Source organism: Balaenoptera acutorostrata, chromosome 1 (assembly GCF_949987535.1).
Source record: "Balaenoptera acutorostrata chromosome 1, mBalAcu1.1, whole genome shotgun sequence".
Classification (NCBI taxonomy): domain Eukaryota; kingdom Metazoa; phylum Chordata; class Mammalia; order Artiodactyla; family Balaenopteridae; genus Balaenoptera; species Balaenoptera acutorostrata.
This window is the reverse complement of record NC_080064.1, coordinates 26,149,356-26,172,029: the sequence shown is the minus strand read 5'-3', so window position 1 is coordinate 26,172,029 and position 22,674 is coordinate 26,149,356. Positions and strand designations below refer to the sequence as shown.

The 22,674-nt window shown below is 46.4% G+C and overlaps 1 protein-coding gene and 1 pseudogene across 3 annotated transcripts; one reads left to right on the top strand and one right to left on the bottom strand.

The window, feature by feature from the left end:
* Positions 1 to 269: 269 nt before the first annotated feature.
* Positions 270 to 1,757, bottom strand: LOC103003693 (60S ribosomal protein L6-like; annotated as a pseudogene).
* Positions 1,758 to 5,723: 3,966 nt separating this feature from the next.
* SYNC (syncoilin, intermediate filament protein) lies at positions 5,724 to 22,565 on the top strand. 3 transcript variants are annotated; one of them, XM_057557410.1, is made up of 5 exons: positions 5,738 to 6,303; positions 7,800 to 7,905; positions 11,769 to 12,912; positions 20,109 to 20,233; positions 21,840 to 22,565. In XM_057557410.1, the coding sequence occupies exons 3-5, from the start codon at positions 11,926 to 11,928 to the stop codon at positions 21,913 to 21,915; spliced, it is 1,188 nt and encodes a 395-aa protein (XP_057413393.1). In that variant the 5' UTR covers positions 5,738 to 6,303; positions 7,800 to 7,905; positions 11,769 to 11,925; the 3' UTR covers positions 21,916 to 22,565. The 3 variants fall into 3 exon arrangements, with proteins under 3 accessions (XP_057413386.1, XP_057413384.1, XP_057413393.1); XM_057557401.1 differs by lacking the exon at positions 7,800 to 7,905 and having other exon boundaries at positions 5,735 to 6,303; XM_057557403.1 differs by lacking the exons at positions 7,800 to 7,905; positions 20,109 to 20,233 and having other exon boundaries at positions 5,724 to 6,303.
* Positions 22,566 to 22,674: the final 109 nt, after the last annotated feature.

The following is a 22,674-nucleotide window of genomic DNA, read 5'->3' as shown; positions in this document are numbered from 1 at the left end:
GATTCTTAACCATTGGACCACCAGGGAAGTCCCCTTCTTTTTTATTTTAATTAATTAATTAATTATTTTTTTATTTTTTGGCCACGCCAAGTGGCTTGTGGGATCCTAGTTCCCCAGGCCCTCAGCAGTGAAAGCGCGGAGTCCTAACCACTGGACTGCCAGAGAATTCCCTGAGGGTTCCCTTCTTTCTACATCCACCAATATTTGTTACTTGTGGTCTTTTTTTTTTTTAATGGACCAGTTATTTAATTAGGCTCTTTATAAGATGTTTAGAACACTATGTTGTGAGGATAAATTCCATTTGTGAGAGCAAACACAGAGCAGAGGTACCCCTGGAGCTGAGGAACACCTTTGATTCTTTGCAGAATTTGTGAGTCCACAGCTTTCTGATCAACCTTGCACTGCTCTGTAATCTTGTATTTCTATCTCTCTGTGTTGAAGATCTCTCCTTCTGGTGCCTGGGCTTATGCAGCTTCTTCTTTTTTTCGGCAGCAGCACACGTTTGCAGGATCTTAGTTCCCTGACCAGGGATCAAACCCGTGCCCGCTGCAGTGGAGGCACAGAGTCCTAACTGCTGGACAGCCAGGGAAGTCCCCCTTCTTCTTCTTTTTTTAAAAATATTTATTTATTTATGGCTGCGCCAGGTTTTAGTTGCAGCACTTGGGATCTTTAGTTGCGGCATGCATGCGGGATCTAGTTCCCCGACCAGGGATCAAACCCGGGCCCCCAGCACTGGGAGCGTGGACTTTTACCCAGTGGACAACAGGGAAGTCCCCTCCTTCTTCTTCTTGAAGTAAGCATCAGTGAGATGTTCTGGGATTTTCACACCACTGGTATCAGTTTTGGTGGAGGTGGCAATGACAAACTTCTGGTGTGTTCTACACAGAGGAACTCAACTGAGGGACAGAGGCCCAGTCACACAAGTAGCAAGCTCACCGTGCTTCAGGGAAATGAACCTCTTGCCTCTGTGGCGCTCAGTGAGGATGATCAGAATGGGCCCAGGAGTGATGCTAGCGCATAGTTTTCTCATGTGCTTACTGAAGAGTTTTTTTGCCGTGACTCAACAGGTTTCCAGGCACGTCTTCAATAGGATAATACCCAGGTATTTTGCGAAGTTTAACCACTCCAGTACCACCATTCTCGTCACCACCAACTGGTTTTGTGACAGTAGCAAGAACCGTCACCTTCTTTTTCTTTTCAACCTTGGATTTAGCTGCTGAATACTTCCTCTTGTACAAGGCCTTTTTGAAATACATAGCCGATTGGCAATATCTGCCAATTCCTCTGATCAGGACAGTGTTTTGGCTGCAGTGGGGCTTCCCCTTCTTAACCTTCTTAAGCTTTTTAACTTTACCACCAGCATCAGCCTTCTTGGCTTCAGGTTTTTTCTCCTTAGTATCTGGCTTCTCAGCTTTTTTATCTGCCATCTTGCAAGATGGGAAAGAGCTACTTGTGGTCTTTTTGATGATAGCCATTCTGACAGGTGTGAAGTGATATCTCATTGTGGTTTTAATTCGCACTTCTCTGATGATTAATGATGTTTAGCATCTTTTCATGTGCCTGTTGGACATCTGCATGTCTTCCCTGGAAAAATGTCTATTTAGGTCTTCTGCCCATTTTTAAAATCATGTTGTTTTTTTGATGTTGAGTTGTATGAGCTGTTTATATATTTTGGATATTGACTCCTTATTGGTCATATCATTAGCAAATATTTTCTCCAATTCAGCTGGTTGTCTTTCTGTTTTGTTGATAGTTTCCTTTGCTGTGCAAAAGCTTTGAAGTCTAACTAGGTCCCATTTGTTTATTTTTGTTTTTATTTCCTTTACTTTAGAAGACAGATCCAAGAAAATATTGCTATGATTTATGTCAAATAGTGTTCTGTCTACGTTTTCCTCTAGGAGTTTTATGACCTCCAGTCTTACATTTAAGTCTTTAATCCATTTTGAGTTTTTTATTTATTTTTATTTTTTTGGGCTGCGTCGGGTCTTAGTTGCAGCACAAGGGATCTTTGTTGAGGCACGCGGGATCTTTCGTTGTGGTGCGCGGGCTTCGCTCTAGCTGTGCTGTGGGGGCTCCAGAGCACGTGGGCTCTGTAGTTTGCAGCACACAGGCTTAGTTGCCCCTCAGCATGTGGGATCTTAGTTCCCTGACCAGGGATCGAACCCGTGTCCCCTGCATTGGAAGGCAGATTCTTTACCACTGGACCACCAGGGAAGTTCCAATTTTGAGTTTATTTTTGTATATGGTATGAGAAAATGTTCTAATTTCATTCTTTTTTTTTTTATAAATTTATTTATTTATTTTTGGCTGCGTTGGGTCTTCATTGCTGCGTGCGGGCTTTTCTCTAGTTGTGGCGAGCAGGAGCTACTCTTGGTTGTGGTGCGCGGGCTTCTCATTGCGGTGGCTTCTCTTATTGAGGAGCACAGGCTCTAGGAGCACGGGCTCAGTAGTTGTGGCTCGCAGGCTCTAGAGTGCAGGCTCAGTAGTTGTGGCACACAGGCTTAGCTGCTCCACGGCATGTGGGATCTTCCTGGACCAGGACTCGAACCCGTGTCCCCTGCATTGGCAGGCGGATTCTCAACCACTGTGCCACCAGCGAAGCCCTAATTTCATTCTTTTACATGTAGCTGTCCAGTTTTCCCAGCACTACTTATTGAAGAGATTGTCTTTACTCCATTGTATATTCTTGCCTTCTTTGTCATAAATTAATTGACCATAAGCATGTGGGTTTATTTCTGGGCTCTCTATTCTGTTCCATTGATCTATGTGTCTGTTTTTATGCCAATACCATGCTGTTTTGATTACTGTAGCTTTGTAGTAGTTCACAACATTTTCTGATTCTGGTTTTGGGTGGTGATTTAGAAAGAGGGTCTCCCCAAATTCTCTGCCAAAGACTCATCTTCCCTAAGTTTAGTTCTTACCTTATTGGTCTCAGCAGGAAACAGGGGAGAACACGCAAAGCATTTGCCAGAAGAGGGTTTAATGAAGGAACTATTTACAGAGGTGCTGCCAGGAATGGTGAAGCACCCTGGGGCTCACAACAGTGAGTGGGATAGAGTCACTAGCCCCAGGGCCTGAAGGGGCAAGGGAGGGAGCCTTGTTAAAGAACCTGGCAGGAGTCGTGCCCTGGGGTTGCAGGCCACCCAACGGGAACTGTGCCTTTCAGTGGAGGAACATAGTAACTGCCAAAATCACAGTATTATAAATATTCTGATCTCACTCTCCTCCTTCCCTCTGATCTCCTGGCAATGTCTCCTACTGGCCAAACTTTGCCTGAAACCGTAAGGCAAGGGGGCCCAGGAGAGACTGTCAGTGGTAGTCAGCCCAGGACACAGGGCAGGGCAGAGAAGCACAGAGAATGAAGGGTAGGCAAAGAGTAGCCAGCCCAGGGGCTTCTCCTCTCTTCGTGGACTCAGCTTTGTAGAGGGGCTGAGAGACAGAGTGGCTGTGCTTGTCTCTCCAAGCAGTCTGTGCCTGACGCCAGAACGCCCTTTCTCCTCTTCCAGGCCCAAGTTACTTCGTCTGTGAGGTTGTCCCCAGTCCTGGAGTTAATCTCTCCCATCCTTGGCTTCCTTGGTTCTCAGTGCCTAGCCCATCACTCAGCTCAGTGATTTAGCATTATTCTCTGCAGGGGTTTGTAGCCCCAGGGGACAGTTCTAGCATCCTCTACACTGTGAGCTCTTTGCAGACAGGGCCCTGGGCCAAAGAAGGCCATTTGCTCTGACACAGGACCCAGCACAGGCCAAGTGCCCATGTTTGCCAAGTGAACGGAGTCCTGTGGCCTCACCCACCTCCCTCTGCCTTGGTGTACACAGCCTGGGCACATGTGTATGTCTGTTTCCCTGAGTACAAAGGGGTTCCTTGGTGGCGAGTGGTCCAGGCCAGGCACACAGCAGGCATCAAATGTTGCCTGAATTGGCCTAGGGAGGACCATCCTCCTTTCCTTCATTCATTCAACAACTTTTTGAGATCCTACTATATACCAGGCCCTGTGCTGGGCCCTGGGGACACAGAAGTGAACAAGACACACAAAGCCTCTGCCTTCATGGGGTTTCCATTCTAGTGGGGGAAGCAGAAAAGGAAGGAATGGAAAATGAACAATACTATTAAAGATTGCAGTAAGTGCTGTACAGAAAATAAACAAGGTAAAAGGGGACAAACAGTAAAGGGATGGATATTTATGTGGGAGAGGAGCACATCAGGGAAGGTCTTTCTGAGCAGATCACATGTAAGCTGAGACCTGAAGAAGAGAGGACATGAAGAGCTGGAAGGGTGTTCTAGGGAGAGGGAACAGCAAAAACAAAGGACCGGAGGTGCTTCTGGGACCCCGGGGGATTCAGTGTTTCAGCCTAAAGAAGGGCTTAAGGGGAGTTTAAGAGCGGTTAAGGAATCAGTCTTGGGGGCAGCCCGGGGCCAGGTCCTGGGCTGAGGGTTGGAGGGGAAGGGACAGCCCTTCTTAATGCCACCCTTGCTGCCTGTTGCCTAGCACCACAGCAAATAGTGCTGCTGGCAGGCCCTGCCCTTGCTCCCTCGGTTCCCCTCTGACTGGCAATGGCTGTCAAATGACCAGCCCCAGAGGCTTTGCCAACCTCCTCCCCTAGAATATTTTAGAGGTAAGTCAGAAAATGACCAGCAGCCTCCAAAACCCGACTTTTTCTCGTGCATACCTTACAAGGGTATATTTGGCTGCCCTGGGTGTTAATCTCCCAACCCCTTGCACTACACAGAGAGATATAAATATACGCCAAAGGCAGCACACTCAGAAACTTGGATTAAGGACCACATACTCGGGCCCCAGTGACACACAGAAGACACTCCACACAGCTGCTTGTGAGCCCTCCCTCCCACACACTTCAGTCCCCAGTCTCCGGTAGGTACACAATCACGCACACAGCTATACACACGCCCCACAACACAGTCACAACAGCCGGCCACACAGACACTCCACCACCAGCACAATCACCACACACACAATCACTCCCCCATGATGATACAGTCACATATCCGCATGGGGTACATCCACACGGACAGGTACCCCACGGTCATCACAGAGTCACACGTGGACACACAATCCCACAACCTCCCCCTCCACAGAGCACACACACAACCACATGGTGTTCACACAGCTGGCAGCGGGCACACAGATCACAACGCACAGCCCACAAGCGGTCCGCACGGCCGCCCCCCCCCCCGGCCCCCCCACCCCCACCCCCACCCCCGCTCAAGGCCTCTCTGATTAAACACATCCAGCCCCTCCGCTGGTTACAGTGAACAGCATTCTTCTGCGATTGAGTCAAAGACCTCCCCAGACAGAGTGGCTAAGTGGAAAAAAGGCATCAGAAGGGAGAATGCCCGAGGCCCAGGCCTGAGAAGGGGCCTGGCAGCTTCTCGCTTAGGGAGACAGCCTTCCCAGACAGTGTTGAGTTCGATCCTGATACTGGTGGCCTAAGGACTTGGGGGAGGGGGCATGCCTTGGAGTGGGCAGAAGCAGGGCGGGTGGGGGGTGACAGGTGGAGCAAGGGGAGAGACCCCTGGAAACCTCGCAGCGTGAGGGCGGAAAGCGGTGTTAAATATGGACTGAACCTTAGAGGCTTAAACCCTCCCACGCAGTCCTCCCACCGCCCTTCCCCAGGCTCCGGACTGTCCCCAAACGTACGGGGTGTAGTGTTACCCCTCCTCCGCCAGCCCTTGGCGACAGCTGCGGGGCACAGCGCTCAGGCGAGGGGGCATCGCAGGGCGCTGGGCGGCGGCTGACACCCCCGAATTCCTGCAGGCGGCGGGCAGGGTGCGGGGTCCCTCGAGGTCCCCAACCCCACACCCTGCCCCCCTCCCGGGCCGGTCGGGCAGGGCAAGCGCTCTCCTGAGGCTGCGGAGCCACCTTCCTGCACTGCCCCCCCGCCGCGCCCAAACTGGGACCCTCGGAAGGGAAGGGTGGAGAGAAAGAAGGTTCAGGAAGACCTCAGAGGGGCTGGTTTTGGAGACGCCGACCGCCCCCATACCTCCCCGCACACCTCCCCGCACACCTCCCCCCACACCCTCCGCTGGTCGCGGGAGGGGCGGCATCTCCCCGCCCCCGGGCCGCGCGGCCCGCTCCCTCCGCCCGCGGCGGGAGCCTGGGCCAAGTGGGCGCGCCCGGCCGGGGGCCGGCGGGATCCGGTGTCGGCTGCAGCTGGCAGTGCGGCGGACGGGCGCGGGCGGCCTGGGGGGCCAGCTATTAATACCGCGGCCGCCCAGCCCGGGTCGCGCAGCCATGGCCAGCCCGGAGCCCCGGCGCGGCGGGGACGGCGCCGCCCAGGCCGCGAGGTAGGAAAGGACCGTCCCGGGCCCGCGTCGCCGCCCCTGGGGAAGGGGTGCTGGATGGATCCTCACCCCCCCGCGAGCTCCTTTTGCCGGGCGGGGGCGGGGGTCCAGCCTGGGTGGGGCACGGGGCGGAGCCACCCGCGAAGGGAGATGGGGGCGTCTGGCCCCGGCCCGGCACCTCCGGTTGTCTGGGACTTTTTATAATTACCCCTCCCCCTCCCACGGGCGGTGTGAGGATTAACGGCTTCACACTAGCGGGCACCAACCGTCAGATGCCACTCGGCCCCCAGTGGCCAAAGACGCTACCCGTTTTCTTTCGTTGCTCACCCCCAATGCAGCTGGAGATGGAGGCCTCCAGTTGCTGAATTTGCCGTGTGGAAGAGACTTGGTGCAAGGTTGGGCGGCTGCCAGCTTGGAGTTGAGAGTCTGTTCAAGCAGCTGGTTCTCTCTGGTCTGGGGCCTGGGGTGGTATTGGGCGGGGCGGGGGTGGGGGAGAGTCTACTGTCCCAGACCAGCAAGAGGGCCTTGGTTGGCAGGGGCCCTGGAGGGGAGGCCCTCTCCATCATCCAACGGTCAGCTCCGCCACTGGTTAGCGGGGCAGGGACCTGTGGCTGAAGGATTTGGGGCGAGTAGGCAGCATTTCTGCCCCAGGTCAGCCTGTAGCCCTGCACTTCCTCTTGTACCAAGAGGTAGAGGTGCAAACACACACACCTGACACCCCTCCCCTGTCACCAAGGGCACAAAGCTGAGCCTAGTTTTACATGTGCACTCACCTGTACACACATAGGGGTACACACAGAGTCAGTCACACACCAACTCATGCCTGCACAGTGTCACAAACACTCCCAGTCACATCCCTGATGGGTTGGGAACTGCTGGAATCCTCTAGGGACAGGGACAAAGTGGCAGAGAGGGAGGCTGTTTGGAGCCCAAGGAAACCTGAGGTCAGGGGCCCCAGTTAAGCTGGCCCCCTTGCCCCTAGACCTCCCATAATCTACTTTTCCCCAGCTCCTTAGAGAGAAACAGCGGTGTGAGGGCAGCACCTAGCAGAGGCATTGTGGATGGGGTGACTGAGTGGCGTGTGGTAACAGCACTGCCTGCAAGTCAGGAGACCTGGAATCTACTTCCAGCTTTGCCGCTCGACCTTGGGCAACTTTCCTCCCTGGAGCTCAGTTGGTTGCTGCCTGCCTACCTTCTACAGAGCCCCACCCTGGGATATAGAGAGAATAACTGTAGTTGTTGTTAGGAAATGGACTATCCGGGGCGACAGATACATGCTCTTCTGTAACACAAAGCACTTAGTTCAAAGATGAGCTGCCTACAAAGTGCCTTGAGAACACAAGAATGGGAGTTGTCTGGGAAATGCTTAACAGAGGAGGTGGAGTTTGAGCAGGGTTTGAAGGATGAGTAGAAATTTGTTAGGTAAATAGATATAAATATATTTTGAATGCTAGGGCCGAGCTCTATTATACCTGCCGTAGTTGTTTTACCTCTTTCAGATCTTATGCCTGTTCTAAGACGAGAGTGGTAAAAAGGAGCTCCGGCTCTGGAGCCAGACCGCCGGCCTTCGCCAGGCTCCACCACGTACGAGTTGTAGAACTTTGAGTGAGTTCTTTACTCTGTGCTTTGGTTTCCTAATCTATAAAATGGGGATAATGGATGAGCATCAGATAAATGAGTATTTATGGGAAACGCTTAGAATACTTCCTTGAACACAATTACATTATTCCAGGGTGGAGGACTCAGCTGGAGCATGATGTGAGGGCCGTCTGCTGGCAAAGCAGGGACTCTGTTGAGGATCCGGGTGGGTCTGGCTAGCTGAGCAGGTGCATCCTTCCTGGCACTAGGAACTCTACTTTTCCAGGTAGTGTAGGACTGTTCTCTAGTCAGGTGGTATACAATGAATTGTATTTTCTCAGCTGGACCCTTTAGACATTGTGGGGTAGGAGTAGGAGGTATAAAAGTTAACGCATGTTACGGGTTGTCAAGCATTGGGTGGGCTATGGGGAGTAATGTGAGATGAGGCTGAAGAGGTATGTTGAGGTCACATCTTTAAGGGCCTTAAATCTACGCTAAGCAGTTGGCTATATATGGTGAAGTGGAGCAAGATGGTTTGCTTTATATTATAGCAAGCTGCAGCACTGTCAAGAATAGACTGGGATGAGAAGGAAGAAGGCTTATGGGAAGGCTGGTATGAAAGTGCGGGTGAGAGATGATGACTCAGACGAGGGTCCTGGCAGTGGGGTGAAGAGGGAGATTGAGACTGGAGACTTTCTGAGATAGAAACGTCAGTTCTTAGTGAGTTGGCTGTTTAAAGACCATTTGTCTATTGACAGAGGAATGGATAAAGAAGATGTGGTACATATATATATAATGGAATATTACTCAGCCATAAAAAAGAATGAAATAATGCCATTTGCAGCAATATGGATGGACCTAGAGATTGTCATACTGAGTGAAGTAAGTCAGACAGAGAAAGACAAATATCATATAATATCACTTATATGTGGAATCAAAAAAAAAAAAAAAAGGTACAAGGACTTCCCTGGTGGTCCAGTGGGTAAGACTCCATGCTCCCAATGCAGGGGACCTGGGTTTGATCCCTGGTCAGGGAACTAGATCCCACATGCATGCTGCAACTAAGAAATCTGCATGCCGCAACTAAAGATCCCACATTGCCGCAGCTAAGACCCAGCACAGCCAAAATAAATAATAAAAATAAATAAGAAATAAATATTTTTAAAAATGGTACAAATGAACTTATTTACAAAACAGAAATAGAGTCACAGATGTAAAACACAAACTTATGGTTACCAGGGGGGAAAGGGGAGGAAGAGATAAATTGGGAGATTGGGATTGACATATACACAGTACTATATATACAGTAGATAACTAATAAGGACCTACTGCACAGCACAGGGAACTCTACTCAATACTCTGTAATGACCTATACGGGAAAAGAATCTAAAAAATTAGAGTGGATATATGTATATGTATAACTGATTCACTTTGCTGTACAGCAGAAACTAACACAACATTGTAAATCAACTGTACTCCAATTAAAAAACTAAAAAAAGACTGCTTGTCTCATCAGCCGGATGTATGGTGTTATATTTCTCTGAGCTGGAGAATACAGGTGTAACAAGCTCAGGGAGAAGGATAATTTGGTGGCAGTTGAGTTTGAGGTGCCAAGTAACATCAGATGAAGATATCTAAAAAAGCACTCCAGGGCTTCCCTGGTGGCGCAGTGGTTAAGAATCCGCCTGCCGATGCAGGGGACACGGGTTCGAGCCCTGGTCCGGGAAGATCCCACATGCCGCAGAGCAGCTAAGCCTGTGTGCCACAACTACTGAGCCTGCGCGCCACAACTACTGAGCCTGCGCTTTAGAGCCTGTGAGCCACAACTACTGAAGCCCGCACACCTAAAGCCCGTGCTCTGCAACAAGAGAAGCCACTGCAATGAGAAGCCCATGCACTGCAGCGAAGAGTAGACCACACTCGCCGCAACTAGAGAAAGCCCATGCCCAGCAACAAAGACCCAACTCAGCCAAAAATAAATAAATAAATGCATTTATAAAAAACAAAAAAAGCACTCCATCTCTGGTAAAGTGAAGTGAATGGACTAGGTGATTGTTGAGTTGTCATTAAGTTTTAGATTTTGGTGCAGGTGCAGGGGTTGAATGAGGCCAGTGATGTCTGGGGCCTGGTGAAGCCACACTTTTGTGGTTTCCAGAGGGCCATCAGGAGATACAAAAGGGAAGCCAGGGATTCCTGGGGTGTAGCGAGGAGGACTGAGAACACGATTTAGAATAAAAATAATCTTTATTGGGAACTTGGAGCTAAGAAATAGAGCTGAAAACCTGGACACAAGTAAGCCTTTTCAAGACAAATCAAATTCTTTGATATGTGAGGCTTTTCATTTATACTTTATATCTTAAATAAGAAAAGTTTATTGAAAGCTACACTCACATTTAGTCTGTTTGGTAAGTGGTGCACTCTGAGTATCTGAGCTTCCTTGAGCAAATTACTTAATCTCTTTAACCTCCATTTCCTGATCTGTAAAATGGGAATAATAAATGTAACCACCTCATAGAATTGTTATGAGGAGTAAATGAATTGATATATGTAAAACATTTAGAACAGGGCCTGGTATATATAAGACCTTTAAAAGTGTAATTTATTATTATTTCCATGGTATTTTATATTTTCAAAGAATTGCTCAGAGATCCAAGGTAGGTAAGATGCATTTGAAACAGGAAAGACCAAAGCCACTTGAGGGCCAAAGCAGCAGGAGAGCATTCCTCAACAGGAACTGAGTAAGCTAGCAGGCAATGGGCAGCTGGGTTAAGGGGCTCATCTGTTAGAATCACAGAATCTGAATTCAAGAGCATTGACAGGCTAGAAGGATGGGCCAATTCTAACAAGATGAAGTTTTTTTTGTTTTGTTTTGTTTTTTTAAATCCTTTTTTTTTTAATTTTTATTTATTTATTTATTTTTAATTTATGGCTATATTGGGTCTTCGTTTCTGTGCGAGGGCTTTCTCTAGTTGTGGCAAGTGGGGGCCACTCTTCATCGCTGTGCGCGGGCCTCTCACTATCGCGGCCTCTCTTGTTGCGGAGCACAGGCTCCAGACACGCAGGCTCAGTAATTGTGGCTCACGGGCCCAGCTGCTCCGCGGCATGTGGGATCTTCCCAGACCAGGGCTCGAACCCGTGTCCCCTGCATTAGCAGGCAGATTCTCAACCACTGCGCCACCAGGGAAGCCCCAAGATGAAGTTTTATAGGAACAAGAGATGTGGTTTAAAAGCACTTGGTGTGAAAAAGTCTTCAGGATTTTAGTCAAACTCAGCATTTATCAAGAATATGATGGAGCTGCCCTATATGCTAAGGGCATCTTGACTGCAACAATAGGAGTATAGTGTCCAGAGAATCACTGCTCAGAGTACACCTGGGTATTGCTTCCTATACCCATCCCCAAGGGATAGCGAGCCTGTCAACTTGGAGCTTGTCAGAAAGAAGTGACCCAAGTGAGGAGGGTACTGGAAACCTCGGCATGCATGGAATCATTGAAGGATAAATCAGTTCTCTTTAAGTGCTCAAAGAACTTACATGGAAAAGAAATTAGATTTGTCTGATTCTAGAAAGAAGAATCAAACCCAGGGAAAAATTGCAGGGAAGGTTTTACCTCAACACTAGAATTTTCTTATGACAGTGGAACATACAGTAGCTCAGGTGTGAGTTTCCCGTCCTTGAAGGTATGTAAGCAGAGACTCGACACTGACATCATGGGGATGGTGTCAGATCTAAGCAATGGGCTGTGTCGGGGTGGATCGATGGAGGGAAGGGGCAGACGAGTGCTCTCTGAGATGTGAGAATTTGATATAAATTAGGCCTGTGTCCTACTGGCTCCAGTCACAAACCATCCCAGGATTGTGGCTGCCCTCTCACCTTGTCATTTCTCTTGCAGAAACACAAGAGCAGAGGCCACTTCTCTTCAAGAGGAGAACTCTGAATCCCCGTATGAGGAGGGGACCTGGAACCCAGAAGTCACTCTGTCTTTGGAAGGGACCTTGAACTTAGAGGATATCCTCTACCTGGGGGACACAGGTGACTTTGATGTGGCTATGTATGTGGAAGAGACCAAGAAGCCCGAGGAGATGCTGCATATTGAGGAGACCAGGACGCCTGATGAGGCCCTGTATGTGGAGGAGCCAGGAAAGCCAGGGGAGATGCTATATGTGGAAGAGCCCGTGAAGCCGGGAAAGACTACAAGCCCAGAGCAGATGGTTTATGGGGGAGAGACAGTCCCGAGCGAGGAGAAACCTAACCCAGAGGAGAGCCTCAGAGCTGGGCCGGGTCCCAGCACAGAGGGGAGCCTGAGCACAGAGGACCTGGAATTGCTGGAGGAGCGTTTCCAGCAGTGTGTCCAAGCCGTGGCCCAGCTGGAAGAGGAGAGGGATCAGCTCATCCACGAGCTTGTGTTGCTCCGGGAACCAGCCCTGCAGGAGGTGCAACGGGTCCACCAGGACATCCTGGCTGCCTACAAACTGCACGCCCAGGCAGAGCTGGAGAGGGATGGGCTGAGGGAGGAGATCCGGCTGGTCAAGCAGAAGCTGTTCAAGGTGACGAAGGAATGTGTGTCCTACCAATATCAGCTGGAGTGCCGCCGGCAGGACGTGGCCCAGTTCGCCGAGTTCCGAGAAGTGCTGACCGCCCGGGCGGCCCAGCTCTCAGAGGAATTAGCCCAGCTTCTGGATGCCTATCAGAAGCAGAAGGAGCAGTTACGGCAACAACTAGAAGCACCTCCAAGCCAGAGGGATGGGCACTTTCTCCAGGAGAGCCGGCAGCTCTCTGCCCAGTTCGAGAACCTCATGGCAGAGAGCCGCCAGGGCCTGGAGCAGGAGTATGAGCCTCAGCTGCTGCGGCTCCTAGAGAGGAAAGAAGCTGCGGCCGAAGCTCTGCAGAAAACCCAGGCCGAGATCCAGGCGATGAAGGAGGCTCTGCGACCACTGCAGGCAGAGGCCCTTCAGCTCCACCTGCAAAACAGGAACCTGGAGGACCAGACCACCCTTGTGAGGCAAAAACGAGACGAGGAGGTGCAGCAGTACAGGGTAGGCCCACGTGGCATGAAAGGAAGTACAGTCTTTTAGCCTGGGGAGGAAAAGGGGATCAGGGCCAAATGTCTTTGGGCTGAAGGATACTAGCCTATGTAGGAAGAACAATTTGTTCCTTGGGCCATTCACTCACTTCTTTATGCCATTTTCCATTTCATTCATTCAGGCCTGTGCTAGGGCTGAAAGTTATCTTGCACTCTCAATTTACACAGCACTTTTACACCAATTATCTCACTTGATCTTCATTAATCCTCCAAGTCAACTATTATCATTTTTCATAGATGAGGAAACTGAGGCCCAGTGAGTTGGAGTAATTTGAACTCTAGTCTGACCACCCCCAAATATTTCAGTGCTCTTTCCACGGCACAATTTTCCAGTTCTAAGTGAATCACACTTGGGTTTATATAGAGCAGGAGGGAATGAGGCTAGGTAGAATTCATTCTCTCCCCTCCCCCATATTCACCCTCAAGTCCCACCTATCTGATCTCTGCGTTGAAGTTTTTCCAGTCTTAAAAAACTGGGATGAAATCTATAAATCTCAATTCCTCGTTTTCCTTTTTTGTGCATTTGTCACCATTTCACTTGTATTCAAGCTATTTCTGATTGTGAGCCAGTTCTAATCCCTTTTAGAACAGAGTGGGAGATGAACACTAAGTGCATAAACACGTCTCTCTCCCCCACAGACTGTGAGCTTTCAGAAGGTAGGGCGTATGTTTCACTTATCTCTGCCACCAGGCTCTGAGTTAAGCCTGCATCAGTTAAGCACTGACTTAAGAGCTGCTGGGTACCGTGAGAAGACCACAGTGTGGTGCTTTTCAGAGCAGTACTTTTGTCTTTTGGAACACCCCTGTTTTGGATGAACTTAATCTTATGCCCTGCCAGAGATTTTGACGTATCCTTAAGGGAATATGTCCTCTGTTGAAAATGGCTGCATTCACTTCACTGAAGATTTTGTCAAGCTTTCTGTAGCTTGTATTATGAAAACGGTGGGGTTTTTTGGTCATAATATTGAATGTTTTCAAACTATACATATATGCACTCCCCTCACTCACCCAACACTGCCCCCCCCCCTTCACCGCACTGCTTTCTTACTGGGTCACAATCTAGTGAAAGGGCACTAATTATCTTTGCATAAACAAATACTAACCTTAACAGCTTACACTCAATTAAATGTTACATTAATAATTGTAACCCAGGGTAGGAAGTAACATGTGATTTAAGAGAGGTACAGATAAGAATGTTATGGGGTAATAGCCATGGATTAAATCAGAGAACCCATAACGGAAGACAATGTTATTTGAGCTAAGTGTTGAACTATAGGTAAGATCTAGAGCAGTGCTGTCCAACAGAAATATAATGCAAGTCACATATATAATTTGAAATTTTCTAATAACCACATAAAAAGAGAAATAGGTGAAGGTAATTTTAATATATTTTATTTAATCTAATAGATCTAAAATATAATTTGTAACTTGGCTGCATGTGAAAGGTGAAAAACTGAGAGGTGAGTTGAACCTGTAAAGGTAAGTCGGGGCAGATCACATTGGATTTTGAAATCCAAACTAGGGAGTTTGGACCTTATTCAGTGGTCAGTTTCATCCATAAAGGTTTTTTTTTTTTAAGAGCTTCTTTTTATTTTATTTTTTATTATTTATTTATTTATTTATTTTTGGCTGTGTTGGGTCTTCGTTGCTGTGCGTGGGCTTTCTCTAGTTGTGTTGAGCGGGGGCTACTCTGTTGCTGTGCGCAGGCTTCTCATTGTGGTGGCTTCTCGTTGCGGAGCGTGGGCTCTAGGCATGCAGGCTTCAGTAGTTGTGGCACACGGGCTCAGTAGTTGTGGCTCATGGGCTCTAGAGCGCAGGCTCAGTAGTTGTGGCACAAGGGCTTAGTTGCTCCGCGGCATGTGGGATCTTCCCGGACCAGGGCTTGAACCCGTGTCCCCTGCATTGGCAGGTGGATTCTTAACCACTGCGCCACCAGGGAAGTCCCCATAAAGGTATTTAATCAAGGGATTAACATGATCGTTGCTCTCCTTTTAGAAACAGTATTGGTGGCAATGTGTAAAATGGGCTAGAGACCCAGAGGCAAGGAGACTAATTAGGAAGCTACTATTGGTAAAAGGAAACAATGGTAGCAGGAATAAAAGGAAGGGGAAGGATACAAGAACAAATGTAGAATAAACTTGGCTACAGAATGAGTGGGGCAGAGAGGTGAGAAGTCAAAGAGGATGCTTAGATTTCAGGCAAGACTAACTAGGATGGTGGTGCTCTAAGTAAGGAATTCTCAGGATTAGAATTTTCTGACATAGTACTAGAGTTGTAGAACTTTTCCCCAGTGATTTTCGTCACTGTACTGGATTTGTTTCGTATTTGATGATCTGTGCACCTTTCCAAAGATCATTCTATAGAAAACAATCTTGATGGGTGTCTCCTATCGCCATACCATAATTAAAGTAGGAATAAAGGTCTGAAGGAGCTAATGCTTCTCTTTCTTTTCTTTTTTTAAAAATTTATTTATTTTGTTTATTTATTTTTGGCCGCGTTGGGTCTTCGTTGCTGTGCACGGGCTTCCTTTAGTTGCGGCGAGCACAGGCTACTCTTCGTTGCGGTGCGCGGGCTTCTCATTGCAGTGGCTTCTCTTGTTGCGGAGCATGGGCTCTACACGCGTGGGCTTCAGTAGTTGTGGCTCGCGGGCTCTAGAGCGCAGGCTCAGTAGTTGTGGTGCACGGGCTTAGTTGCTCTGTGGCATGTGGGACCTTCCCGGACCAGGGCTCAAATCCGTATCCCCTGCATTGGCAGGCAGATTCTTAACCACTGCGCCACCAGGGAAGTCTCAGTTCTTCTTTCTGAAATGGCTTCTTCCTAAACTGTTTGCCAAAGGCCACTTATGGCATCTGATTACTTTTCAAGGGTACACTTCACTCTTATGACTATAAACTTTGCCTCTTTCATCACCATCATCCATTCATTCAACAAATATTTTCTAAGTGCCTATTTTCTATGTGCCAGGCAATGAGCTATGTGCTGGCAAGGGATGAGACGTTGTGGTGTAGGGTGGAGGTGGGGGGCAGTCCCTGTCCTCAAAAAGTTTATAGTCCAATTAAAATATAATAATAATAATAAAATGAACAAAAAATACAAAAAATAAAAATTAAACAGAAAAAGAAAAGAAGAAATAAAAGTTTATAGTCCAGGAAGGATGCCAGATAAAATTTCATAAAATCTAATACACTTGATTGTAAGATGCATCCTGATCCAAGTAAGATGTTAAAGTGTGAGTTTTAGAATCAATGAAATAATTAATATGCTTCAGTGTGATAGACAATGTAATAGTTGTAGGAATAAAGCATTGTACTGAAGCAGGTATAATTACACCTGGGGAAATAAGGGGGAAATTTCATTAGAGGATTAACAATAGCTAGCATGTACGTGAAGTTCTTTACATGTAATAATTCATTTAATTCTTACCTCTGAGATAGGTATAACTACTGTCACCATCTGAAAAAACAAGAAAACAGGTGAGTCAGAGAAGTCATCTGTCCAGGGTTACACAGCTAGGAAGTGATGAAGGAAGGATGTAACCCTGTGCCATCAAGTTCAAGTCCACACTCAACTACTACAAGGTGTTTGAGCTGAGCCTTAAAGAATGAATTCACTGTGTAGACAAGGGAAGGGCATTCTAGGCAGAGGGAACAGCTCATATATAAGCATGAAAACACAGACGTTGTTATGGGAAGTGAGAAGCTCAGTGTGGCTGGATCATAAGGAATGTGAGAAGTAGAGAGATGAGGCTGGAGAGGTAGATTGGGACCAGATTGCAAAGGGCTTTATGTATTCTTTAGGTCAGTGGTTTTCCTCAAAAGGTTTTCTTCAAAGCCACAGACCCTTTCCCCAAAACAATTTTATATGGAATGCCAACATGTAAAACAAGTAAAAGTAGAGCTACTTTCTAACTAGAGTGACAAGGTCACTCCATCATGGCCTCCTCCTGGGGTTTCCTGGAAAACAGTTTGAAGACCATTTAAGAGCCTATCTATTATCTATCTATCATCTACCTATCATCTATCATCTATCTATCTATCATCTATCATCTATCTTTCATCTATCTACCTATCATCTATCATCTATCATCTATCTATCATCTATCATCTATCATCTACCTTTCATCTATCATCTACCATTTATCATCTATCATCTACTATCTATCGTCTATCATCTATCAATCATCTATCTATCATCTATCTCTACTTTCATATCTATCTATATGAAGGCAATAAAGCAATTAAGAGTATGAGCTCTAAGCCAGTGGCAAATCCTGGCTCTACCACTTACTGGGAAACTTTGGACAAATGACTTAACCTCTGTGGTTCAGCTCCCTCACATGTAAAATGGGATTAATAGGGCTGTTGCAAGGAATGAACTAGTTAATATCTGTAAAGTGCTGCTTATGGTGCCTGCCACGTAGTTACGTACTCTAAGTGGCAGTGTGGAGGGTAGATTGAAAGAGCCTGGAAACACCACTTAGAGGAGAGATGAGAGATGTGAGGTTAAATGGGTAGAATTTGGTGACTGGTTGCAGTGGGCAGGGTGAGGAATTTGCTGAGAATGATCTCAAAGTTTTTAGCTTGAAATTGGTAGACTTCTAATGCCGAAAGACGGAATATGCTTACTATCTGCATGCTTCACCTCAATAAGCATTATGTGTAGGGTGCCGGACATACTAAGAACCAGGAACCTACAATCTGGTTGGGAGTTAGACATGAATTAGAAAAAAAATTGCAATATAAGGGAACAGATGCTATCTAGGTGACAGAAATGGCAGGAGTAAAGGCACAGCAATCTGACTTGGTCAGACTAGAGCAGCACTCTCCAACAGAAGTATCATGCAAGCCACAGATGTCATTTAAAAATTTCTAGGAGAACTTCCCTAGTGGTCCAGTGGTTAAGCCTCTGAGTTTCCAATGCAGGGGGCGTGGGTTCAATCTCTGGTTGAGGAACTAAGATCCCACATGCCACACAGCGTGGCCAAAAAAAGAAAAAAAAATTCTAGTAGCCACATTAAAAAAAAATGTAAGAAACAGGTGAAATTAATACATTTAACCCAGCATAGCAAAAATATTACCACTATAACATGTAATCAACATTAAAATTTGAGATATATATATATATATATTTGGTGTCAAGTCTTAGAAATCTGCTATGTATCTTACACTCACAGCACATCACAGTCCAGACTAGCCGTATTTCAAGTACTCAATAGCCACATGTGGCTAGTGACTTCCATACTGGACAGTGCAGACTAGAGGAATAATGGAGGTTCTAGTTAGAGGTAAGGGTCCAACTAGCAGGAGTCTGAATGCCAGACTAAAGAAAATGGAAAGCCTATGAAAGATTGAGATGATAAAGCAGGTTTGTTTTGTTTTGCTGGGTTTTTTTAGGTTTTTTTTGGCCACGCCGTGTGGCATGTGGTATCTTAGTTCCCCAACCAGGGATCAAACCTGTGCCCCCTGCAGTGGAAGCGTGGAGCCTTAACCCCTGGACCACCAGGGAAGTCCCAATAAAGCAGTTTTAAAAAAATTAACCCAGTGGTGCTACACAGGATTAAGAATGGAGATTGTCCTTAATTTCTGTCACTGTACAATACTTCCTTCATTCTGTGACAGTTTCTCCCTGTCAAGAGCTTATCAGTGATGGTGCAGACAGCCTTCACAAGCAGGTCTTTTGTATATCCAGCAAACAACAGGTTTGCTAGATGGTGAGGCTTGGGAAACTGGGGCACAGAGGTATGCAGATGCTTTCCTTTAGATAACATGCTCTTACATAGTAAGGCCACATCTCTGTGTGGTATCAAAGCATGGCTAGGCACTAAAAAAAAGACCTTTGACAATGTTGATGAAAGTTGAGATTCAGCCAGAGTATCAAAACACTGCAGTTTGACATGCCACAAGTATATCAAGGATGACTCAGTGAACAAATTATTTAGATCCTTCTAACGACAGTATGCACCTAAACTGGATTCCTATTTTATTATTCTTCAAAATCTGAGGTAAAGTCATTGCTCCTTAAAAATGTGCCTTCCAATTTCAATGCTCCCTTCCCTTCCCAGCTCACCCATGCTTCCTGAGGATCCATGTCAGCTAGCAACCAAGGCACAGACTGATTTGCTGACATCTTCATTCCTCAGGCATTAATCCTAGGCAGAGACAATTTACGGAATGCATCCTGCCTGGTTTTGGCAGAATGGGAAATAGTTACCTGAAGACCCCTGAGGGCCTCCAGGGCATAGCACCTTCACCTTCCAACTTAGCACTTTAGAACGAATTGTCCTGATGTAATAAGCAAAGGATATAGGAAATATAACAACTCTGATACCCTCACTAATAAAGCATCTATTTGCATGCCATGTTGTGGTAAGTACTAAGTAAAGGTATCTCTGACTTCGAGGAGCTTCAAATATAATATTCAAGAATAACTGCTTACACAGACTTGGTTTCTTTCAACTTAAATTGCTGAAGTTGTAGGGTATTATAAAAACTACTGATTATTAACGGAAACAAACTTGTACATAGAGCAAAGGGTCTATAAAATTCTAGACCACCACTAGACAATCAAAATACTCCCTGACACTTTTTTTTTTCCACTTATTTTTGGCTGCGTTGGGTCTTTGTTGCTGTGCGCGGGCTTCCTCTAGTTGCGGAGAGTGGGGGCTACTCTTCGTTGTGGTGTGCAGGCTTATTGTGGTGGCTTCTCTTGTTGTGGAGCACGGGCTCTAGGCACGCGGGCTCAGTAGTTGTGGCTCGCGGGCTCTAGAGTGCAGGCTCAGTAGTTGTGGCGCACGGGCTTAGTTGCTCCGTGGCATGTGGGATCTTCCCGGACCAGGGCAGGCGGATTCTCAACCACTGCGCCACCAGGGAAGCCCCCAACATTTCTTAAAATTGGGAACCAAAAAAGTCCTTCTGAGAATCTGTCCACCCTTTGCAGGATTTTATTAAGATGTAAGCTGTGATTAACAGACAAGACTCCTTTCAGAACAGTGTCACTGTCAAAAACAGTATCACTGTCAAAACACAAATTCTGTTTCTTAACCTCAACACTGCTATGGAGATTAAACAATGTGTAAGGAAATACACTATTATGGACAATGTCAGGTTTTTATTGTTCGGCGCATTAGAAATGTTCTTGGCCCTCATGCAGGAACAGCTGGAGGAAATGGAAGAACGACAGAGGCAGCTAAGAAGCGGGGTGCAACTCCAGCAACAGAGGAACAAAGAGATGGAGCAGCTAAGGATCAGCCTTGCTGAAGAGCTCTCAACGTACAAGTCAGTTTTTGCTGCTACCCAAATCTCAACTAACTGGCTGAGGGAATGGTGGGGAGGGCAGATGTTGCTCAGGGGAAATTTCTCTTGACGGTGAAAGGCAAAAAAAAAAAAAAAAAAAAATTCAAATTGTGCTCATCTGTGAACAGATGGAAAATGGCTCCTTTTTTTTTTAAACGGCTGTGCTACCCAAGAGCCTGGAACAGGATAATGCTCCCACTTCTGAGGCAGGTGGAATCCAGACACAGCCTCAAGGTGATCCTTGTAGGTTACAAGAGCGGTGTCTGCATTGTTGCTGCTCTCCTAACAAGACTGGTGCCTTAAAAAAAGATTGTGTGTCTAATGACAAGTAAGTCATTTAGGGATAACACATACTTCCAGGTTGCCTGGTTCAAGCATTCAGGCTTCATTTGGAATGTTTCAATTTCTAGTAGGACTTAAAATATGTCCTAATTATCATCAGGAAATCCAGAACAGGATAAAACATCTAGGCTCTGTGCATTCTTACTTTCCTCACCCTACCTGACCCCATCTGCTATTCATAAAGTTTCCTTAGAATAGCAGAGAAGGCAGTTAGAGTACCTAATTCAGACTATGACTAAGGAGGCCAAGAAGGCTAAATTAATCTGTTAACAGTCATTTAAAAAGCTTAAGAGGGTGTTGTTTGTAGACTGAAAGACATGATTATTGCATAATTTGTGAAACAAGCAACACACCTATCCATTAAGTTCTTTACATACCAATCTGTCCTCACATTCTTTATAAAGTGCTGGATTCTCTTGGATAAAGAAACTAAGGATTAAAAAAGATCAAGTTGGATACTAGATAAATATCCATAAATTTTTATTAATTTCCTAGTTAATCCTACCTTTTGGATACAAATTCACAAATAACTATTATTACTGATGCTTTTCCTAAATTACTAGGATTTTTTTTTCCTTTGGCCACCCTGTGTGGCTTGCAGGAGTTCCCCGATCAGGGATTGAACCCAGGGCCACAGCAGTGAAAGTGCTGACTCCTAACCACTGGACCACCAGGGAACTCCCATACTAGGATTTTTTTTTACCATGTTTCATCCAGGCATAACTGACTACGCTCACTGTTTGGGAGATTACTAGAACCTTGTAACTGAAGAAAATGATCTGCTAAACACCTTTGTGTGGATCAGATGAAAAGTACAACATGGAAAAGACAATGATTAATTCAAAGAATTGAAATTACATAATTTCAGGCCTTGTAATACCTGTGTGTAAAGTTAACGTAGGCAGAAAAAATTTTTAGCTAGCCCCTCCCAAAGTCATCCTTGATTAGATGCAAAACACACTCTAACAATCTCTCCTCAATATGGCCCGCACTAAGCTTCAGAAATTCATTATTAAAAACTTTATACTGGGAATTCCCTGGTGGTCCAGTGGTTAGGACTCAGTGCTTTCACTGCTGTGGGCACGGGTTCTATCCCTGGCAGGGAACTAAGATCCTGCAAGCCATGCAGCGCACCCCCCCCCCCCAAAAAAACCCCGCAAACAAAAAAACCCCACAAAAACTTTATACTGTGTTATTTCAAGTTGCAGAAAGTTTAAACTTATCCTTTTTTCTCTCAACCTTACAGGGGCTGTTTAGAAACATATGGCCGAATCTGTAACCAAGAAGCAACGACAAAAAACTCCTTAGCAAAGGATCACTAAGTACCCTTTGGACATACTTTTTTCTAAACAGAAAAGGGAGTGCCAGGGATTTGGCAAGCAGTTCACTCTGAGAAAGTTACAAATACTGGCTGACCTGTTTAAAAAGATTCTAGGGCTGGCCGGAGGCAGAATACTATCAGTCAACTCTCAGCTGGATTCTATTTCATAGGCTGCTGGTACTGATCTCAATGCACTGAGGAATGGAAAAATAAAAGTCTCCTGTCACCCATCAGCAACCCTCCACACAAAGTAAAGGATGAATGTATGGACACACCTTGCTGTATTGTGAAGAATGTATCTTGCCTTCTGTTGACCCAAAGCAGAAAGTTTTTCAGGAACACAGGTGGAGTCAAAAAGGCAGCCGATTTTCCTTATATTCAAGTTGACCCCTGAACAACGTGGGGGTTAATCTGCATATAACTTAGTTGGCCCTCGGTATCCGAGGTTCCTCCACATCCACGGACTCAACCAACCACTGCAGGTATAGTACTGTGGTATTTACTATTGAAAAGTATGTTATAAGTGGACCTGTGCAGTTCAAACCCACATTGTTCAAGGGTCAACTGTATATGGGTTTAAAATTTGAATTCTTCTGTGCCATGAGTGTTAGACTTTAATTAAATCCCTTTACAAAGTTTACTTTTCTTTAAGTCTGTGCTGATTCATGTAGATTTACTCTTGTGTCATGGTAATTTTCACTATACTCTAAAAGAACTACTGACTTAGAAAAAAGAACCAATCCAGATTTCCCCAAAGATG